General features: G+C 41.1%; 1 protein-coding gene across 6 annotated transcripts in view; it reads left to right on the top strand.

Moving 5' to 3' along the window:
• TBCD (tubulin folding cofactor D) overlaps nucleotides 1–23,136 on the top strand; it is a 131,972-nt gene that overhangs the window by 97,310 nt on the left and 11,526 nt on the right. For all 6 annotated transcript variants that reach the window (XR_011135445.1, XM_068913428.1, XM_068913427.1 and 3 more), the window contains 8 exons: nucleotides 1,064–1,182; nucleotides 1,627–1,718; nucleotides 2,614–2,754; nucleotides 7,509–7,592; nucleotides 8,820–8,978; nucleotides 10,161–10,299; nucleotides 17,488–17,609; nucleotides 18,555–18,632. Coding sequence is in view for 5 of the 6 variants with exons in the window: in XM_068913428.1 (XP_068769529.1) it covers nucleotides 1,064–1,182; nucleotides 1,627–1,718; nucleotides 2,614–2,754; nucleotides 7,509–7,592; nucleotides 8,820–8,978; nucleotides 10,161–10,299; nucleotides 17,488–17,609; nucleotides 18,555–18,632 (934 nt within the window). In the remaining variant the exon portion in view is untranslated. The remainder of the gene's footprint in view (nucleotides 1–1,063; nucleotides 1,183–1,626; nucleotides 1,719–2,613; nucleotides 2,755–7,508; nucleotides 7,593–8,819; nucleotides 8,979–10,160; nucleotides 10,300–17,487; nucleotides 17,610–18,554; nucleotides 18,633–23,136) is intronic.

The raw sequence follows: 23,136 nt of genomic DNA, 5'->3' as shown, positions 1-23,136 counted from the left end.
TCCAGAGTCGTGTTTATTACAGTGATTTCAGTTGTTCTTAGAGGTATTTCTGGAGTATTCTGTTTTTCTCTGCATTTAAGAGAAGAGTTTAGTACAGTAGCTGAAAAAATCTGCTAGATGAAGAATTGTCTGTTAAGTCTTTGCTGAAGTCTACTGTAAGGAACATGCTTTTGACACACGGAGTTTCTTTCCTCTTAGTGTTTGCTACAGCAGTTTGAAGGAAAGGCAGTAGAAACATGGAGATAAAGAGATTCCTGACTCTTAATTTTTTAAAATTCATCCTCATTTTGTTCTTAATATTGCTTTACCCTCTCACTGATCCTCCTTTTTTTTTCTTGCACAGTTCAGTTTATTCGGGTTCCTTTCCCCTGCGCTACCGTTCGCAGAGCCGTCGTCCCTATTTTGTCATGTAACAGTTCAGAGAACCTGAGTGTAGCAGGTTGACGTTTTGAACTGTCTTCTGTAAAAAGCACAACTTTATTTTTGTCTCTCTATAAATAAAGTAACATGAACTGATCTCATTGCTTAGGTGTGATCTGTGCAGGGTGTGTGTGTGTTTCTGTATACAGAAATCCTCAGTCTAATTAAGATATCTGGGGGGTGAGAACAGGTTGAATAGCTGACAAATCCAGAGACATTTCTCTCCTAACTTGTCTCGTTATAGAAACTGAGGACCTGCAAATACAAGACAATTTGTTTGCCTGTGTTTGCACTGAAATTCATGCTTGGACTTATTGTTTGAACTTCAAGAAATGATAGCATTTTTAAAGCTGAGAATTTTGTATTTTCTCTCTCTGAAAGACTAGAGTTAGTCTATGTAAAAATTTGACCTTGCATTTAGAAAATGAGAATTCATTCATTTAGCAGGAGTATTTTACCTTTTCTATTCTTTTCTCTAAGGTAGGAATTGAAGGTGTTGTGCATTTTAGTTTAATGAATCATAAAGTTCTGTAGCTTTTCTGTTTGTGTAATGTTTTTTCCTATTTTATTTTTTGGTTAGCCAAATAAGTAATAATAACGATGTGGTGGCTGCTTTTCAATCTGCAGTTGTATTTTTTTCTAGATGAGCTGGTGACCCAGTACGTTTCAGAAATTCAAAACACAGAGGAAATGATTCGTTGTGGCTTTTCACTAGCTCTTGGGTCGCTTCCAAGATTTCTGCTGAAGGGCAGGCTCCAACAGGTGAGAAAATACAATCGTTGTAATGAGAAGAGGGCACCAGGTATTTTGAATGAAACCTATGATCGTAATCAAATAAGTAATAATGATCGTAATTAAAGGTCTTTGTGAAGGGTTTTGGATTGTGATATACAGTAACTCCAGAAAATCATCATGTGTTTAGCTTGTCGTAGGTGCAGATAATTAAGACTGAGTTTTGCTTTAGCAGTCTTTATGGAAAAGCCAGAGATCGAATAACAACAGAGAGTAGATGATGCCCTTGGTGTGGAAGCTTTGTCTAAGGGAAAAAGTGAGGCACATTGACAGGTCGGGGTGAGGTAACGACCGCTGTTGGGCTGCTTGGTTTTCATATGTGTTTCATCTTATTTTTAAGCTATCTAAATTTAGGAGTTTAACATCATAAATGATATATTGGTTTTAAATATCCCAATTTGTCTATTTTTTCAGGTTTTGGAAGTTTTGAAAAAAGTTACTGTAATTTCCAACAGAGACGTAAGCTTTGCAGAAGCCAGAAGAGATGCCCTAATAGCAATTGCAAAGTATGTCATTTTTATTTTTGTCATATTTTTAATTCTTTCCCTGGAAGTTTTCTGGTGTTCTTGCTGCTTTCTATCATGAGCTGGGAGTATCATTCTTAGAATCAGTCGCAGTATGGCCTGCACATTTTTAGTGTGGGACTATGTGCATCTCCATTATTCAATATATCTTTGGTTCTGAGCATTATCAGGCATCAGAGGATGGAGTGCAACTCTGATGTTTTTATCAATTAAATGAACAGCTAGAGTGTATTTGAAAGTTCTGCTTTCTCATGGGCTGCAATTTAGTGAGCTCAGTTAAGGATTAAGTGTTTATGAAGGGGAGGATGAATATACCTTTTTTTAATTTTCCTAATTCGATGAGAAGGTTGAATTAGTTTAAAAAATTGTACTTTTTCTCTAAAGGAATGTTTTCAGTATTGACCGTGTCACAATCTAGTTACTGTTAAGAGTATAATAGTATCTATGCTCTTAAACTGTTATAATGCAAAAAGTCACTCCTTCCCCTTTTAACATTGTCTTACAGTTTCAGTGCACGTGATGTTATTCCTTTGCTCTTCTTGTTTGCTTCATTTTAATAAATGTTCAAAAAGTGACAGGTACAGTAGGCATGCTCCATTTTGCAGTACGAGAGAGAGAAAAACAATCTCCTTGTCTGTTGAGCTTCAAGCCTTTACAGTGTTCCTTTACAGACGGAGCGTGGATGAGAGATCCTCAGATCATGTAATGCAGTAGTCTCTGGGTCGTGCTGTACGCTGTGGCAGATATTGTAGATGTTCAGAATACTGAATGTCCAGTAAAATTAAATAGAAAAAAGCTGTGATGCAAGTTCCTCCTTGTTTAGCGTTGTTTCCCCCTCTTCCTCCTCTCCCCCCGCCCCCAATTTCTCTTTTTAAAGGGTTTGCCAGACAGTAGGTGTGAAGGGAGATGGATCCCAGGAGGAATATGTCTGCAAAGATAACGTTACTCAGATTTATGCTACACTGCTTAGTGGTGTGACTGACTATACCACGGACAGCCGAGGAGATGTTGGAGGATGGTAAGATGCCTTGCAATTGGAGACTGAAATTTAGCTCTTGTTTTTTGACGTCTAATGAAAAACTGATGTTTTTTCAAATACTGTTAGAAATAAATAGATGTCCCCAAGCTTTTGGAGAATTGAGTATAGCCAGGGAGGAAGAGGAGTGGAAAGGGAAAGGAAAATTTCCGCTGACAAGAATTTGTTTGTCCCTTGTCTTAGAAGTAAGATGTGGTGTATTGTGTTTTAGACTAAAGTTCAGCCTTATTCTGACTTGTGGATGTCGTTCTTTTCTTCTAGTGAATATCGGGAATAAATCTAGTCACGAAAAGTACAATGATTTAACCCAATGATTTAACCCATTACTTCTAGTTTCCTTGAAATGATACGTTTACTCCTACTTACTGAACTCTCGTTATGTTCATTTTATTTTGCCAGGAGAGGGAGCAGTTGCATAATTTGTTAGTGACTGCTCTTTAACTAAGGATCAGTTTTTAAAAAACTGTACAGTAACTTTATTGACTCTTTTTTGAGTTTGGAGGTTCAATGATTTCAGTTCTTACGTTACAATAATAAGTAAATTTTAATTATTTAGGAACATATACTACTCCATTACTACTGCATCTAGAGTAGTAGAGAAAAGATTATTCCAAGTCTGTAGCAGTCATAGTTGTGTGATGTGCTTCAGTCTTTGTAATTCCCTTAAAACGTAAAGATGGTTCAGTATGTAAGACTACATTAATCTGAATGTTCTGTATTCTTTCAGTAAAACAGACCTGAAAGTACAATCTCTGAATTGATAACCAAGGCACTATAAAGGCTTTTGTCCTTCTTTGTGTTTAATTTCAAAAGAAGCTATAATTGGGGATGTAACATCGCTTACTGATTGGAAATTCCTGCAGTCTTTGAACATGGTAGGCAGAACAGCCATGCAGGTTTCACGTGATTTACTTCATCCAGCAGAAATCCAGAAGGGAGTTATTGGGTGAGAAAACCATGTCAATTATGGATCGTGGAGAACAAGGGCATACCAAACACACAAGCTCCCGTCAGGTTATTTTTCTGAAAAGCCTGTGTTTATGAGCGTAGGTATGCCTGGCCTGAAGTAATACTCATTAATAATAAACACTGAATTACCAGAATTCAGGAATAAATCCAGCATCTGCTGATTTCAAATATATAAGGTTTTTGCTGCTATATGGAAGGATCAGAATGATGATACTTTCATAGAGAAGCCATAAACTAAGTAAATGAATGTGATAGGTTACTTAATTTTTCTTTATCTATTACTTGTTAGAAGCTGATTGTGAGTAAAATGCATTTTTTGACAACATCTTCTTAATTTTGTTGTCTTAATCTTTCATTTTAATTTGAAAATATGTAAATATGTGTTGCTTGCAGAGATGGTTCTGTGTAAGCATTGTATCAGCCCTCTTTAGCAGTACGGTTAGTACCGTTTGTATGGAATGGAAATGGCGTGGTAATACGTATGGCATGTATGCCACTGTTTCTCTGATGTTCCGTTTTCTTTTTTCTGAGGCAACGCTAAACCTCCCAAAGGCAAGCTCAGCGTGAGGGCAGTGGCTTCTAGCACATCTGCAGACCTGAAGTCTGTTGGAGTCAGATGACTGCAGCACAGGAAAGCAGTGCTCAAACGGCATCGGTATAGTTTGTGCGGGCAGTAAATGATAGCAACGAAGATGCCCTGGCAGGGACTGCGATGTAAGGCTGCCTTGCTGTGAACTCGGGCTCCTTACGTACTCAAATCCAACCCGCCGCGTTTTGATTGCTGTCTCTGTTAGCCAGATTAAAGCTAGTGCAGAAATACATGCCTGTATGGCAACTGTACGAAGCATCTGAGGGTAGGGAGATGCGTATTCAGGACTGTAAATTAACCACCTCTTGCTTGTTTAGAAATAATATCTCGTCACGGTTTTATTACATTCTGAGCAGGAAAGGGAGTACCTGAAAGCTATTGTTACGAAATTATTTCACTGATTGGAAAGATTTCCTTATTTTCCTAGTTTATTGAAGAAGCTCTTTTCTAACAGTGCTGAGTGACGCAGAGAGCTTTGGTGTTTAGTTTCAACCTTATCCCTTCGGAGCGTATGGAATATCTTTTTTGGAAAATTTTTCAGTCGCTGTCCTCTGCTGTGAAGGCTGTTTTCAACTCTGAACAGGAAACATAATTTCTTTTTGATAGTACTGGGTGGCAGCTACTGTACTGTAACTTGCAGCTGGGACTGAGCAGGCGAGGAGGGGTAGAGAGCAGTACTGGAGTCAAGGCTCCAAGCTGAGTACGTTGTAGCTACAGCAAAGCTGGGAGAGCTTACAGATAACGGTTGCATGGTAATAGCTGACTCGGGAAGGCTACAATAGACAAGAAACTAGCTGTGCCGTCCGGTAGAGGTGTGCCCTCCTCCTCCTTCTTCTCACTTTTTTTTTTTGGTGACCAAAGCAGTCTCAGTCCCTTCCTCCTCCCTGCTGCAAGCCACACAGTCCAGTTCTGGAGCAATTGCTCCGTTCAGCTTCAGCAGCCTTGCGTAGCATGCTGATCTCTGTGCAAATCCAGTTATAACGCGCGATGCCAAGTATGCAGTGTGCGAGTTTGGGAGCCTCTCGTTTAGGTTCAAGTTTCTGGATATTTCTGTGTTTTAGAATTCTGTCCTCCTGGCCCTTGACTTTAGCTTACTTATCGCTTTGTTCGGTGACTGATCTTGTTCCGTTAGGTGCTTCACTGCAATATTTATGAACGTGTTGGAAAAGTACACAGGGAAAATAATCTAAGCTGTTCTTTCCAGCCTAAGTGAATTTTTGCGTCTTTGTATTTTTTCTTAGTTTTTGTTTAATGATACCATGCTTCTCAGCCTGCAGTAATCATTGTCGAATTTGTCATGTAACAGCAAGGGTGTGTGGGAAACGGAGTACGCAATGGAACTGGAAATGCAAAAGAAACCTTGGGGAGGAGGGAAATAACACAGGACAAGAAACTAGAGAAAAATAGGTGTTTGATTTCTCAAAGCTTGGAAGGAAAAACAAGGGTGCAAACTCTAGTAAAGGATCAAAAGCAGCTCGTTCTAGTGAGGGCAAGGGAAGGTGACACCTGACCTTCCCTCTCCTCTGTCCTCCACCTTGAAAGAAGCAGGAGTGCAGTGAATGGGTCTCTGGCACTTATGTCACAAGTGCAGCACAAATGTAGTTAAAGAAAACAGAAGAGCCACCAGGTAGGACGGTGAGTCAGAAAACAGAAAGGTACTAAGCTTTCTGCCTCCAAAAGTAGGTTAGATACTGAAGTAGGCAAGGAAGAACCTGGCTAAGTATAGACTAGGAATTCACGTTAACGTCCCCATGCAGGAGCTTTCAGTTACGTTCCCCATACCTGTTTTTCATCCTTCTGTCTATGTCTTAATTTAGAAACAAAATGAATCTCTACAGAAGTGAAAATTTTCTAAGAAATCCTGAGGAAATTAAATTCCCGACAGCCATTAAAATCCAAACGTGCTTTGAGCACCACATTCTTTTAAGGCTTCTTTGACAGTGCCAGCCAAAATCAACAGTTACAAAACATGTAAATTAAAGGAGGAAGGGAAAGCTTTTCTCATCGCAAACTGTTGGCTGCTAAATACTTCTGTGGCCTCTGAAATGTGAATGTTTTCTCATTCTCTGTCTTTCAAACCATTGACTAAGATGGAAAGATACGGGGAGAATTGCCGTTTCTCTGGAGAGGCCTTTGCTTTGGTGTGTAATTTTTGTCTCTCTCTAATGGAATCGTGGGAAAGTTAAACCGACTTTACTTTCCATATGCAAACTTTACATTTCTTATGACAGATTATTTGCTGGGACTTGTCCAATCTGTCTTACAGGTGTTAGACATGAATATCTAATAGGCAGATATGATATGTAGAAGTAGAAAAATACCCTTTGTGAAAGATTGCCAAACTTATATGGAACTACTTAGGAAAAAATGATGTAATTTGACTTTTCTGCCATTTTAAGAAACGTCCCATCCAGTTTTAGATTGCATAGACAACTATTTTCAGTTTATTTTGGAAATTGTACAGAAACAGGAGTATGTCTTTTCACCGTAGACAGGTGTACCTTTTTAAATATTTCAGTAAGATTTTTAATGACTACTGGGAAAGAATGATATTTCAGTACGTGACTACTGTGATGGATATGTCGGTTCAGATCTTCTGGAGTCGTGTAACCAACTGAGGATCTGCCGTGGTATTGCCCATGTGTTAAAAAGCAGCTGTTTTTTGACAGTTCATGCATTGACAAGGCTTTTGGTTTAAAACAAGTGTGTTGACTTTATTTTTCAAATTGAAATTACCCTCTTCATCTTTGTTTCTTTTATATTGAAATTATATTTAGACATTTTGAAGGCAGAAAATCTTTGTGGTAGAGTTAAGATGCACTGCAAGCGAGACGTAGTGTTACTTCAGCGAAGTCTTTTCTGTAAAGCTCTTACTTAGGCGTTATTGAGCAATGGATTTAAAGCATTTTGCGTCACACATTTTTTAATGTTGGAAGTATTAAGCTTGAAAATTTACAAGAATATGCCGTTTTTAACAAAGCTTAAGTATCTTAATGTCAAAACGTAGGCTAGCCTTTTCAGAAGATGGTTTGAAGCAGACAAAGCACCTAGGTGCTTTCGGTGTTCAGTGCTTGCAGCGTTCTGCGCTTGTCTGAATTTTTTGCCAGTGCCTGTTTAACTTAAATACTGCTGTATTTACTCAATTCCCTACTCTAACGTTGTACATCTGTTTTGACAGGGTGCGTGAAGCTGCTATGACAAGTTTAATGGAGGTGACGCTTTTGCTGGTTCAGAATGAAGCAGAGTTAATCAATGCCAACATGTACGTTACTGTTTTTGTGCCTCATCTCTTACAATTGCGTGCCAGTTCGTACAAGAAAGCATTTCTTACATGCTGTATACTTACTCCTCAATTGGGTATGACAGAATTTTTGACAGAAATGCACCAAGCTTACCCCCACACAGATGCCGAGAGCGTTATATCTGTTTCTTAGAGAGACTAAACCTTACTAACTGAGAGAAAGTGGGTGGCAGTCCTGCCTTTCTAATACGGTGCTTCTGTGAGATTTGGCCAATAATTGCCTCCTTTTAGGAGACTGCCGGTATTGTTTGCTTAAATAGAAAGCAAACGTGCTCACTTCTTCAAAGCATTGCATCACTAATTTGGAATGTGATAAAATGTGAAAAGGGGTTTGTATTCATTTCTGTCTGTCTTGTAGAATTCTTAAACAACCTTCCTGCTAAATACAAATGAATGAATGACAGTTCTTGAATGAGACGCTTGGAAGGAAAACGCTGGAGTCAGTAGGAAGGCGCTACTCGCCCAGTGCCTGTTGTCCAGGGGCTTGTTCCTGGCGGTCTCTTGCAGAGCTAGACTAGTCAAGTGAGACTTAGAACAGGGTTCCTGCTGGCTGGATCAAAAGACAGAAGATCACATTTGCTAAATATTCTGGATCTTGCTCTAACTGAAGGAATTCTAACAATTACGACTATTATTAGTTGTACTGTCAGAAAGTTTAAAGGGCCTTGTCGAGCAGGTATTTTACGGTTGAGAACTGAGATAACAGAGTGCACGAAATAGGAGTCGTTTGAAAACTGGCAAAAGATGAAGGAGTGACTCATTTGGGATATATGAGATTTGGGATAGACCTAAATTTCCTTTGCCATTAGTATGCATTAAGTTTTCTATTTGAAAATATGCTTTTCCCAGGGTTTCTACTCTATTTCCATCTTAAGTGTAGCAGCTTATCCAATCTATAAAGAACCGGTATATCTTTTCAGATGACAGGTGGTACATGCATATCACATAGTATGCAATATTAATGTCATGACTTTTTTTGTTGAAGCTGTGGAAGACAAAGCCCTAAAGATTCTGTCACCATATTGATGCCTTATATTGTGCACGTTCATTAGAAAGAGTTTAACCACAGAATAATTTCATAGCAGGATATTTTCGGTAGTGTTATCGTTCCAACACTTTAAATTTTAAATACATATTCTATGAATGCAATTCATTTTATTATGCGATGCATTATTTTTTTCTTCCTAGCTGCAGACAGATTATGTGCTGGCTGGCCCAACAAGCAGCTGAAAAAATTGATAAATTTCGAGCTCATGCAGGATCTGTGTTCCTTACTCTTTTACACTTTGACCATCCTCCAGTACCGCACGTACCTCATCGAGAAGAGCTAGAGAAGATATTCCCAAGGTAATCTGTTAAAGAAGATGTCCTAGTGAACAAGTGTCCTAGTAAACTGGTGAAACAAAAAGATGCATTTACATAGATACGTATAACACAAGCAACCTGATATAGCTGCTGTGCTCAAATGTGCATGATATGTATTTACATGTTATTGAGGAATATTTGGGAGTTTTTGTCTCAGACTCTGTCTGAATTTCACTGAAGTGTCTAATGAACGTACATAAATGTATAAAATAGTCAAAACAAGAACTTCCTACAGTATAAGTGCCTGTTGAAAGCATGGTCAGCCCCGTTGGCCAGTTTCAGCTCTGCTCGTTCAGGATGGAAGTTTCAAAGTTACTGAATCCCTACAAGTTTTGTGAAATATTAACTTGGTAGAGATCCTGTAAGCGCTAGATACTTGGGAGACCGTATGTGAGATAGATCTGCTGGGAGCTGGGTTGTAGTAGTCCTGCTGTTAATGAAATGTCTGGTTTATAATCTCATTTTCTTCTCATAATGTGGGAGCTTGAATTTATTGGGAGTCCCCCTTTCTGAGATTTTTTTCCCTATTGTAAAATGCTGATTGATCAGAATGGCAATTTTTAAGCTCTAGTCACTGAAAGTTTCCTAAGATGGAGTTTCTAGTTAAAGCAAGAGAGAGACAGTGAGAGCAACTCGTTCCTGAACGGTGACTGTAATACCTGACCGGGATGAGGAAGATGCAACTTCGTTTCCCCATTTGGTTTTTTTTGTGGCAGAATCTTAGCTTCTGTAGCTCAGAAAGTGCTCTGTCCGCTAGGCTGCTGCTTGATCTGTGTTGGGTGCTTGTCAGGCTTTCCTGGGAAAACTCTTTCGTTGTATCAGCTATTGTCTAGCTGTGGGTGGGAGAGAGGTGGGACTGGGGTCCGGGAGGGAGAACCTGCTGTCTCTGCTTAGAGGTGATTGGCCTATGAGAAGGAAACCGTGGTTCAAATCCCGTACCTGAATCAGGGCAGGGACTTGAAGACTGCTTCACTTTACTGCAGTGTCTAAAATTTGATTTGCATTTTCCCCATAAGCTTAAAGAGCAATGATTAATTTGATTTTGAGGCAATTCAGAGACTTCACTGATATGCTGCTTCAGATGAGGAGGTGTTCTAGGACTCTGTGGAGAAGTAGGCCAGCATACAGACTTGGAATTGTTTTTTTCCCTCCTCTTTCGTCTAGGTCGGAATCAGAGACTCTAAACTGGAATGCCTCATCAGAAGCCTTCCCTCGAATCACCCAGCTTTTGGGTTTGCCAGCGTACCAGTACCATGTACTTCTGGGTCTCACAGTGTCTGTTGGTGGATTAACAGAGACAACGGTAAGAAAGCAGAGCGCCTTTCCTGTTTGCTGAGCAAATGCAATATTTACCCGATAAAATTGTTGACTAAAGTGCTTGCCTTTTTTTTTTCCCCGATAGATCCAGGTTGTTAATTCTTATTTGCCAATATGTGTTAACAGCATGCTTTGAAATTTCTGTTTTCTGTTCTACTTGACAGCTATCGATATGATGTCTTTAAAACGTAGCTAAGAGATATCAAAAGTTACATTACAAAGAACTACCATTCCGTTGTCTGTCTGAATGCTTTGAGCTTTGCAATCTTTACTTCATTCCTCTGTACGCGGACAGTGCCTTTATCACTGTTCTTGGTAGTCTGCCCCGCTGCCAGAATCTTTGAGGTCTTGTTGTTTTCAGAATTTTTGGTTTCAAGATCTTTGATTTCTAACATTTTTGTTATTTGATGTGGCCAACGATGTATTATGTATGAAAACAACATATTGAGGTAAGGATGTGGTTTGATATGATACTGCAGAGAAATATCAGATGAGCGACAGAATATTCTGCACTGTTGGTTAAGTCTTCAAATTGCTAAGGTCCTATAACAGAAGAAGATGGCCTAAAACATAAGTCAGCATCCTAAGAGTGTTTAAGGGTGTTTCTAATTAGGATTTCTGTCTCTAATTAAGACTAAGAATACTGGTGGAAATATGGTAGGAAATACAGCTTTTTTTGAGCTATAACAACTCACAGAAGGAAAGAGGTAAGTTACTCAGAGTTTGTCTCCCATTTTCAGTCTTACAGTCTGCTGTTCGGAATAGGCCCAAATGCTGTCTTGGGTCTGGTGCCATAGGTTCTGCGCTTGTGATCCGAAACGTCTCCACGTGCCTTTTGGTTTTGTCTCACTGCGGATTTGGCTTCCATGCGGTCTTACGTATTTAAACCAATTCTGAGACTTGTTTCCCCAATTTAATGTTTCTAAACTGACAAGCAGTGATATAACAAAGGCTATTTTAAGTGTTTGAAAACATATACTTACTGCTTTGTGACAATAAATATTGCATAGATGATGCAACTCCTGCAGATTTTTTTTTAGTAGCAGACATTCAGATGAAATTCAAGTTTTAGTCAAACAGCTAATTATAGGAGGCTCCCCCCGAAACCAAAGTTATCCTTATAAGCACAAAAGGGGAGGAAAGTTGCAGAGGAGCAGACATTCTGACTGCTAACTGAGGTCAGAGGAAAAGTCTTGTTCAACATTTTCATATCAGTTTTTTAAAGTTCTGGTTGTGCTTGGTTTTGAAAAGTGTAAACAGTTCAGTTGCTTCTAGCTCCCTTGCCTTGTTGCCATCTGTCAGCATATTTAAGGAGAACCTTCTGTACTGTTTTCAAAATATGATTTTGAAATGTTAACTTTCTGTGACCCTGCATTTTTCTTTAATGCTAAAAGCTTATTCCAGTTAAAATATTCTCAAGGGATTTGGCTTTAAGAAGAAAGTGACCTAATTCTCTTTTGAGCCAGATAGAAGTGCAAGGGAGGCTCGTTGTATGGGGTACTTACACTTGGGATTATACAGTATGTGGCAAATTACATTTAATGTTTAAAATGTGATATTTAAATTAGGATTGATGCCTCTTATAATGACTTGTGTTTCAAACTATTCTAACAAAGCCTGTAGTGTGCTTTGCTGATTCTCCAGGGACTGATTTAAAACATTAATTGAAAATTTTAAGAACCCTTCGTATTAAATCCATATGAAAGAAGCATACTTTTAAGAACTTGGATAAAGGAAAAAGATGGTTCAGATGTGTTCTTGCACATTTGCACGTTTGCTTGTTCTTGCACTAACCTGTATGTTTTGTGATCTCTCCTTTCTTCCCGCCGTCCCTTAAAAATTATATCCACTTTTATATACATGTAAGTAGATGTTTGAAAGGATGAAGATTCTCATATACTGCAAGAGGATCCGAGTGCAGATGTCGGTTTGTCTTTAAATCATCTGGGGGCATCTGTAGGAGAAAGGCTATATTGTAATTCAGTGGTGAGCGGCTAGTCTTCCATAGTTCAAATTCTTAAGGAGTATATTTAGCAAGAATATTCCTTTGTTTTGCTTTTTAAAGAGATTTGCTGACATGAGCTGTGTGGAGTATCTCAGAAACGTTTTGGTGGCAGACTGGCTGCTGAACAAATCCGAGCTTGAGCATTGCAAGTAATCCGGAAAAACAGAAGATGTCATTCCCTTCAGGATTTGGCATTCTGCAACATTCCTTTGGTTCAAAGGGTACTTTCTTTGTATAAAAGAATATTCTAATTATATAACTGGTCTGCAGTGATGCATATTTCTTATGGCTGCCTAAGAAAAATACTCTCAGTATTCAAAGATCAGAAGTATAAAATGCTTCTTTTTGCAGTGCACAAGCCCTGTAGTTTCAAGCAAACTATTTGATATAGCTTCATGATTGTTCAACTAGATTACAGTTAAAATTGTGTTATATCACAGAATGCCCTGCGATTCCCCTTCCCCCCCCACAGAGAGTGAAAATTACATTGAAAACGTTATAGGAATTTTAAGTATAATCTTAAAACTACCTCCTATTTTGAAAAAATTAAAGGCTTGTCCAGCCCTATAAAACCATTCCACAGTGATATGCCAAAGAACTGGAGCAATTTATAGTAGCCAATTCCAAATCTGTCTCGCATGACAAAAATTAAAGCCCATCTATGGCATGTGTTATCTGTGTGCCACATAAATTATATTTTACTTTCCTCAAAACTAACTTACTGTTTGCCAGATGTATTTGTGACTTTCCGTACTGTTTGTTGTAAGAGTTGCGTTAGTTCTTATAAATCAAAATGTTGGGACAGTCGTAGATAATGTGAAAAATAAGGACATAAAGTTCTAAAACATCCGGTTACTGTGACTAATTGTATGCAAATTAATGCATATTTGATCTGAAGGAACAGGCTCATCACCCTGTATTCTCAGTTGACAAGTTCTCAGGCAAAATACGTTAGAGAATGATTTCTGGCATCCTTCTTTAAAAAAGAAGTGGTGTGAATTATTATATTCCTACTTTACGTAACATAGCACTGACTTGAAGCCTAGAGTTATTGGCCTCCAAAGAGTTGTCCTTAAAAGGAGCGTTGCGAGTAGAACAAAGGAGACATGGTTTCACTTGTGCTAAAACTTAAACTATAGGCAATTTTTAAAAAGTTATTGGGAGAACGGGCTACTGCGACTGCGGTGCTTAAAATTTGTCAGGATTTGAAATGATCCAAAACCAGTGTTATTTATTGAGCGTAACGTAACCCTAATGTGCTTTTTGTCTGCACGTTACAGGAATGTTGCAGTTCTTTGAGTAGATCTTTCTCTGTTAGTTGAAATGCTTCTATGAAACTGGAGCTTTTAGCAATTATCCTCATGTAAAAATGCTCATTTTGTTCGGACTTTTCCAGTAGTTATTCACTGGACTTCCGTTTGTGGTGCAGTAGGTGCCAAAGGCTGAAATCATTTTGAGCAGTGGTTGCTTGGGGCACGATGTGGGGAGTGGGTCAGTCCCTTTGTACCATCTATGGCAGAGAGAAAGGACGCTGGCAGTGTCTGCAGGCTTTTCCGAACACTGTACTAGGAGCAGGTTATATCTCAAAACTTCCTGGATTTCAGTATGATCACTTCAGAAAGTGGTTGACTTAGTTAAGAGCTCTTTGCTGTTCTGGACCTTGTAATGGTGGAAAACCAGCCCTGTAGACTCTTTCCCATTTGGAGTATAGATTTCACAGGAGTTATGCTAGTTTCCAGGTCAGTAAACGATTATTCCCACAGGCCAGCAGAGCTGCTATTCCTCCTCTTCCTCTCCTTGCTTCTGGCTTCTTGGCAAATATTCTTTTCCTTCCTTGTGTTCTGGAGGCGATGTGTGTTTTATGTTGATCCTTAAGATAGCAAGGACTCTGAGGAAGACTGTGGTTAGATGCAAGAGTGACCATCAGGGTATGTCGATCTACTGACCATCTTCAGGACAATCTCTTCCTTTTTCATCTTGCCTCACTTTTTGTTTTAGCAGCTCTGCCCAAGATACTATTGCAAAGCAAGAATTGGAGTCTCTGTATGGACTGAACATCTTTATAGCTGACAGGTAGCTGAAGTTTTGAATGCTCTTGTTACAAATTGGATGCCTAAGCTAATTTTCTTGTGGGCACAAGCTTTTGCCTTGAGACTCGTATCCGAATGTATTCTGGAAGTATTGTATTTCAATTTTGCAACAAGCTGACTAGAAAATAATTTCGTGAAGGTTTGTTTAGATACCTTATTTATATAGCATGCACCCGTCTGGAGATATAATTGCATTCACCCCTTGCTACGCTTCTTAAGCATCTCATTCATATTATTCCCCTGGTTCAGGAGGTTCAGTCCTTAGGATTTTATGATCGTCAGATGGATGGCCCCTTTGAATGCTCTTCCCCATAGCAGGTATTACCCATCACTGACGTACCTACTATTGGCTTAAATGATTCAAGCCTTGGCAAACCCGGTTTTTACTGTTTAATAGGAACAGGGTCATTCTCGGGCCTCCTCTCAAATTCTTATCCAAAATTGTCTGAGTTCCAACCCATTAACCTCCTAATTTCCTTTCCCAGTCCTCGTGCTACCCCAGGGAAAGGTAAACGTCACACGCTTGATAAAGTGTGAATTCTGTGTTGTTGCGTAGACGGGGAAAAAATTTGGAAACGTTCTTCTCTGCAAATACTCATGAGTGATTGAAGGTTATAGCTCACATACTATCCTCATACGTTGTTTGGGAGAAAAGGGAGTGTTCACTTGAAGAAGTAGTATGGATTTAACCTGTTTATCTTATATTTTATCTTGTTGTGTTAGAGTTTGTTCCAGCGAAGCTCCTAGGGCCTGTGCTGGCTTTTTGAAAAATGTCCTGGATTTAAATCCGCTGAGCAACTGTGTGTGTCTGTCGCTAAAAAAGACACTGTTCTCTGGTAGAGCCTTCCGATTTGACTGGTTTATTGGATAAGCCTATTTTTGAACGTTAGTAAGGCTACTGTCTGCTTCTCCAAGCAGAAGCAGCAACGTGGAATCCCGTATGCGCTGAAGGACACAGAGGATTCTTTATCTTGCAGGCATAAAGGTTATTTGATTTGTTTATCAACACCTTTGCTCCACGTTCCTTCAGCATTACTGGAAATTTATGATTTTTCGTGGCAGATGAGCTAAGAGTTGGGAGACGGTATCCCAGTGGTAAGAGATTTTCCAGCGTTCTCTTTTCATGCCCAATTTTACAGTAAAGCTCTTGATTTGTATGGTATGCAGCCCAGTAAGATTCACATCATTGGCTCCTTTAACATAGTCTAATTACTTGCTAGCGAAGAAACGCTGTCTTCGTTATACAGTTTTTCCCATTATCTTGCTACTTCGACTTGGTTTTGCACAGCTCCTTTGGGGCATCCTGCGTGTAGAATGAGATGTATGCTCGCCCGTTCCTTTCATGCCTGTTCTTGCCTTTTTGATCATTTGAATCTGCAGGAAAAACACTGAGGAGTTAAGCCTTCTTCAGAAAAATGGTGCGAGAACTGCAGAGGAGTGTAAAAGTCAGGAGAAACGGGACAGAAAGATGTATGGTTGAACACAAACATTTTAAGGTCTTTTCCTGAGACTTGACTTGGGGGTAATCTTCTGTTTATAATTGATCTCTGCTGGTACTGAGACAAAATTTTTTTTGTTATTCGTAGTAGCCTTAAATGCATATGTTGTTTTAAAAGGTAGTATAAAATAATTAAGCATTAAATACTTAGCCTCTCTTCCTTTCAACTGTATGTCCAATGAAGACCTTTAAGTGTAAGGGTACAGCTTATGTTCAGCGCACAGAGATACATACCAAAATTACTTCTGGCACATGGAAGAACCACACTTGGTTCAGTTCAGTATTTCATTTTAGTACAGCTGGCTTTCACAAATGTTTAAATGATTTTTACTGAGGCTTGACCGTTGTTTTGAAATGCAGAATAACCAAATAATTTATTTAAACTGTTTGACTCTTTAAAGAAGTGTTTCTGCTGCTGCACTGCTCCATATGTTTCCGTGTAGAACAAATTGTTAAAGCAGTGCACTGTGCTGCTTAACCGGGGACGGTGAATTGCTCTGAACTGTTCTTTATAAATAGGCTAAAGCTTTTGAAAACTAATTTTGTATTTGGATTCAAGGCTAATGTGTTCATTGCTCTTCACACCCATAAATGCTGCTTATGCAAAGTTTATATTAGGCAAAATGTTAAAACTGAGATCCCTCAGTATTTCCTTTGAGGGAGACGTGTTTGTGACGCTTGTTTTACCAATCTAAAATTGTGTTCATGGTAAAAGGCTCGTTCTTCTCAGGGAATCGATTGTGTCTGTGAACGAGCCGTCAAAATGCCACGTGCGAACGTCAGAAAGAAAACCTCCGCTCACAGAATAGGCTTACTTGGTGCTTGCAGCCTCCTCCTGACTTTACAGAACGTTACCGGGCGCTGGCAAGCAAACCTGACGGAGGTTCATACTCGCCCGTTCGTTTGCCCCCTCTGTACCTCCCGCAGCTCCTGGAGGGTCGGGGCAGCGGCGCCGCGTGCTGAAGGCTGTGGTCGGGCAGGTGTAGCGGCGAGCTTGCCCCGAGCGGGCTGCTTCCAGCGCGGCCTTGAACGTGCGCGCTACGCCTCTTTCTGCCGTCTGTCTTAAAGCGGCTGGCTTAACGTAGTAAGGTGGAACCAAGAGTCGTTACTTCGGAGGTGTTCCTGACTTTTAACCTGAGTTTACTGCTGGTTTGTGTGGCCTGGTGGAAACCACCACGCGCCCGAGAGCTCGCCTGCGCTGTTCGATTACGTCGGCTTGTTTAATAAATATTACCTCTTGAACTGCTTTTACGCTCTTCAACTTTCACAGCCGTAACAATGTTGTTACTTAAAGCAAGCAGAATGATAATAGTGGCTTGGGGTTGTTTTATTTTGAAAGAAAGAAAATGACGACTCTCAACGCGGTCTTTTTTGCTACAGCGGCAAAACTTAGGTTTAATAGAGGAAAGTAAAAGAGCCATCTTCCTGTCAAACGTAGATACTGAATTTGTAGCCTCAGCCGCTGTGGGCAGAGGATCTTTGCGTAGGGCAGGCGCGCAGCGAGGGACGAGCGTGCTGTGGTGGCGGCGTTGGCGACTGCTTGCCTGCGCCGGCGCCTGCATCTGCCTCCTCCTGTTGCAGCTCAGGTACTCTGCCCAGAGCCTTTTTGACTATATGAAGAAAATCCAGAAGGATTCCAGCGCTATGGAGAGTTTTTGTGAGACGTTACTGAAGGTCTTCGAGGACAACTTGCGCAATGACCGGTAATGTTTTTGGTTTGCCCTCGTTCCTTTGACAGAGGGACTGCTTGAAGTCAGGTGTATGGAGCGGGTCTTTCCCGACAGGCCAAGCGAAGCGTGCCTGAGCCGTGCGCGCTTGCTGTAATCCGGTTTGTTGGGTACCTTTGGTAAAATTCGAACAGCAAAGGAATGACGGTAGAATATTTCGCGTGTACTGTAGCCTAACGTTGGGCACAAGGTGATGAGCATCAGCATTTTATATAATGCAGTACTGGGGGTGGCGTATTACTGCACGCTTCTCTGTGTAGTCCAGCCTGCGTTTCATTTAGGTAACGCTCCCTCATAGGGGCTTGAAGTCTAATTCTCATGTGAACGCTCTTCTTGAAAGGTCATTCATTTTGCGTAATGAAATTTATTTCTCTCAGCTTCACTTACCGCACATGTGTAAAATAGAAAATATTTCTCCCGGGGGGGGGGGGGGGGGAGGGGAGGAGTGGAGTTTCACAGAATTTCAGTTTTATTTTATTAAGTTTTGTCCTCTGACGCAGCTGTTGAAATAGAAAACGTGACCTTAGCCGCAGCGTTGCAGCTGCCACGCTGTGTCGTGGTTCTTTGGGTAGTCCTCTGCAGCGAGGTTTTGCCACTTCTAATGCATTTAGTGGAATGTGTTGCTCAGATAGTGGAAATAAATTCATATTTGTACCACCTTTAACTGTGTTTTCAGGACGTTGCAAGTTTAAACCAGGTATGCTGTGAATTAGGTTTTTCCCTTTTGGCTGTAACAGTCTGTCCCCCTCGCAGCCAGCTAGGGTGATTTAGCCAACCCACAGAAGTTACCAAGCAACTAGAGTTCTAATTGAAATACGTGCAGGTAGATAGGAAGCTTCTGTCTTTGTGTCTAATTAAAAATAATGTATACGTGTATGCCAAGAAGTTTATTTACATTGTTGAATTGTTTTCCTTCATCAGAGTGTCTGTACCTCTCCTGACAATGCTGGACCAAATGCTGGCCAATGGCTGTTTTGATCCCTTTACCACGCAGGGGAAGTAAGTTGCCGGAAGTTTTTTTTGTTTATTTTCCAACATGCAACAGGCTTCTTAAATCTTACACTGAGCGCTGCTGAATGTTGCTGTAGATGTGGGTGCAGAAGGCTCTGTGATGAATGTGTGTGTATGTAAATATAAAATTTTGTTTTAATTTTCCTGAAGTTGCAACAATTCAGTGGGACAGCTAAGATAAATTCTGGACCAGTTTGCCTTGACAAAATCGTTGACTCTCATCTCAGGGTAAAAGTTGCTTATTGGTTCATTGCTTAATGACTGGTAAATTAATTAATTTCAACTTGCATGTTTTACCTCGTAGACTTGGGCCAAGTTCAGATCCATTTAGATGTTCTCTACTACTAGATTCCTAACATGCTTTTTTGAGTACGTTCTTTATTGTACTGTGAGTCTTTTTTCAATGGCAGTACCTTGTTGTGATGCTGCAAAATAGCATGCCTAAGAGCTGTCGCTTCCAAAATCCTACTGCTTTTGATAATGTGAGTATCTCCAAAGAAACTAATTAAGATTCTAATAAGAATAATAAAAAAAGACACGTCTCAGCTTCTCTGGGTTCCATGTTCTGGGAAGTATTTAGTTTAGGAATGGATAAGCATGCATAAAATGTTCCAGTGTGAAATCATGTTTTTTGTAGATGTTTCAGAAGAGAATGATTTTAATTTCAGTAATATGAAAATGTGTTCCACAAAGTCTCGCAAGCAGCATCTTGGCACATCTGGAGATATTTGCGGAACTGTACAACACACGTTCTACCGGCCTCGATAGTGGATTTGGATTACTCGCAGCAGATGCCTTTGAAAAGTTTTGATCAATCTAAAAGTTTTAATCGATTCTATTCTTGTTGTCAAGTGTGTATGTAGATTCTCTCTCTTAGATCAACCATGGCAGTCTGTTTTTGAATGGGAATTTAAAATTAGTTATTAAATATTCATCGATAGAACGAATATGACTTTTTTGGTTTGGTAATTGTGGCAGTGATCTGGAACACATCCAGTTTTTACTGCTGGCGAATTTGAGAGAGGATGGGTGTAAATCCCAGGTGGAGTCTATGTCCCCAGCTCAGGAGTGACTGAGCAGAAGGCATGCGGTAGCATTACTGCAAACCCATTTGCTCTGTAAGTGAGAATGAAGCTTAGTCCTGTGGTGCCATTGTAGTGCTTTATTAAAAAAGCCTAAAATAAAATTGTGGAAGAGGAGAAAAGCTATTTTAGTCTGTAAAGGTGGGCAGAGTAGTAAAGATTTTGAAGTTGATCGAAATCGATTTGTTTCCAGTTTGATCACGAAACCAAAAAAGAAAAGGAAACATTTATTTATACAGCCTAGAGGATCGTTCCCATGGCAAGGGAATGAAACGTGGGCACGAAGGGCATGCAGGGCAGAACTCATGAACATACAGAGGCGCTGGAAGGTTTGCTTTCAGACGTTGCTCTCGGCAGCTTTGCGATAGCTAGAAAGCGTTCCAGCATTGAGTTCCTGCGTGCAACGGTTATTTGGCAACACAGGTATCTTAGAGCAGGAGGCTGTAACTGGGAGCAAGTTGCCGCGTGTACTTCACTGAGAGCCGAGGGAACCTGAACACCGGGTTTGCTGTGCTCTGAGCGCCTCTGGGCAGGTCAGCTGAACATGGTGCAGTGTTTGCATGGGTGAGCCCAAAATTGTATCTAGTGCAATGCTTGCATTTTCTTGTTCTGGGTATAGCTAAGAGGTGGTTAAATTCTGATGCTGGCTATGCGTGCTGCCAGACTGCGCTGCGGGATGACATCTACTTCTTTTTGCTTAGAAGAGTGTGGGCAAGTGTGACTTTTGGGCCTGGTTTCTTGAATGGGATCACTTACCCTCTTTTCAGAGAATTATGCCTTAAAAACGTAGAAACATAATGCAGAATGGCCCAGAAAATTCAAGCGCTATGCTTGGGAGCGTGAAAAGGCCATATGTGCATGCAGTTCCAGATACGTTTCTGTAAAGTCCGCCTGTAATGAGCGGGATGGGTGGACGGGTGTTTTAGAAAACAGACAGTCTTACTGCTGGTGAACAAATTTCCTGTTGCTTCATTTCTGCAGTTCACTTCTTGGAAAAGCTTTTCATTTGCTTTATGACAAGAAGCTGGGAATGAAACGTTAGCGTTCCTTGGGGTGTTTGGCTCCCTTTTCTTCGCTCCCCCCTCATTTCTTTTTTGCCTATTGTGCTGCATGGAGTTTTAGCAAGGGGACTTGGACTGTAGCATGTCCAACACCGGGATTGTGCCTACACCCGCTGCTTAATAGGTAACTGCTATATTATAAAAAGTAATATTTGCAAATGAATGTTGAAGTTTAAAATGGATATTGTGCACTATACTGGACTTCTTTTTTCTAATAAAATATTAGCTATCCAGAGCAGGTAACATCCTAAACTGATTAATTTAAGCAGGATTAATGTAATATCCTAAACTGAATAACTGAAGCAGGATTAATGGCTATTGACTGAATTAGTCTGACTGTTAATACGGGTTGCCACAGGGTGTCACTCCTGCCCCATGGAGGTGTAGCTTGTGGTGCATTTTCCTGCCTCTTTGCATTGTAGCTCCTAAAGCCAAGGTCAGAATAGCTTCCCACTCCTTGCACGGTTCTGCAGATGAATTTCAGTGCTTGTGAAACTCTCTGTGTTGTTAGTCTTGTGATAGTCTGTGTACAGGAGGACAAGGCGACTGTTGGATGTTTCTCCTCCCGTACCGTACAGTGAACGCTTGGCTTGTGTTTAAAGCGACATTCAGTCGCCGTGCTGGGTTCGTTTCTCCGTCAGGGCTCCGCTGAACCTGCCAGCAGGGAAGCGAGTGGGAGGGTAGATAGATACCTTCGCACTGGGGTTTGAAAGGAATTGACTTTTGTATCCCCTAGGCAATCAACAGGCTATCTGAGGCGGCTTTCCTCTGTAGTAGTAGTTTCCAGTTGATCAGTAATGGCGGCTTTGTGGTAGCACTACCCTGAACCCCAGGGTTTCAGCGAATTTGCGGAGCCATATTCGTAATAACGTGTGGCCCGCTGATGGATGCGGGAGACGCTGCTGGAGGCCAAGGGCAGGGTACTGGAAAACGGCTGTGAGAAACGAAGCTTGGCGCGCTGGGCGTTTTGCAGGCCCTCCGTGGCTGCTCTGACAGGATGCTGGCACGCGCCAGCTCCCTGCTGACAGTGGGACAGAGCAAAGGTGGGTAAATCGAAGCCGCTTGCAGGACTGGAACCGAAGCGTTATTTTCTGCTTGTCTCCCGCGGTGGCGGGAGTCGCGCTGCTGAAGCCAGTAGGTCCTTCCCTCACGAGTGGACGATCCCCAAAGACGTTCAGCCTGCCAAGAGGCTAGGTATACCTCGCTAGTTCCTGAGCAAGTGCACTGAGATTGGCCTAGCATTCAGTACCGTGTAAACGTGAACAGAATAGCCTGTGCATGATAACTCAGGATATAACGCACTTTGTTGTAAGCACAAGTGGTCTTTCTCTTCTTGGGTATATATACGTTATATAGCCAACAGAAGCGTTCCTGCATTGTATAGGTAGACTAATTTTCTGACGGTCATATGAAGGGTCCTAAGCTGGTGTGCTCAAACTAATGATTTCTACGTACTACGTGCTTCTGCTGATTCTTTTAAGTAGCTACAGCGCTATTCCTTAACACCCCATCATGTTAAGAGAGCACAGCGATGGCTGTCCTCCGATTTCAGGACCACCCCAGGTGATGTCAGGGTTGATCCTGCTGAAACGCAGTTCAGGTTAAAGAGCCGGGAGGGGGGACCAACCTTTTTGCAGCAACACGTGTGCCCAATTTTACATAATGTAAAGCCTTTTGACTGATCCCTTTTCCCCAGATGCCGACTCTGTTTCTGCTGGCATCGTGCCCACACAGGAGAAGGAATTTTCTCAATTTCCTTTAGAGAGGCCAAGCCATTTGAGCCGTTCGAGATCACACATAGGTTAGCTTTAGTTATTGCAAATGTGCAATTGGCAAATGACAGAAAGGAAAAGTGGGTCTGTTTTAAACGCAGAAGGCTGCACATAAGGTTACATGTACGAAATTTATTCCAGATGCTCTTGTTCCAGTTGGCCCCTTTGTGGCCGTACTTTGCAGCAACGGCCATGCCGTTGAACCAATTTAAAATCTCACCTAATTCACCATATATCACTGTTCTGTGCTGAAAGCCAGGGATGTATTGCAGGTATTGTAATTAGCTGTCTACAAATAGCTTTGTGTAATCGGGGGTGAGAGGAGGAGAGATTTCACCAAGCGAAGGAAAAACATACCTCGCCTTTAACGTTAAACGAGCAGACACTCTCTCCCTTCGTCCACCCAGACAAACCGCTCTCCTTAGGCACACCCGGACGCGTTCATGCAGACGGGGCTGTCCTTCTCAGAGCTGTCTCCTACGCGCACGCTTTCCACGCATCTCCTGCTCCTCCAAACGTGGGGACAGTGCTGATCCGACTGTAGGCAGTGGAGGTGAGGAATTTGCTCCTGCAGCAT

The sequence above is a fragment of the Struthio camelus genome, chromosome 19 (genome assembly GCF_040807025.1).
Source record: "Struthio camelus isolate bStrCam1 chromosome 19, bStrCam1.hap1, whole genome shotgun sequence".
Classification (NCBI taxonomy): domain Eukaryota; kingdom Metazoa; phylum Chordata; class Aves; order Struthioniformes; family Struthionidae; genus Struthio; species Struthio camelus.
The sequence above is the reverse complement of the archived record's forward strand: the minus strand, read 5'-3'. Positions and strand labels throughout refer to the sequence as shown.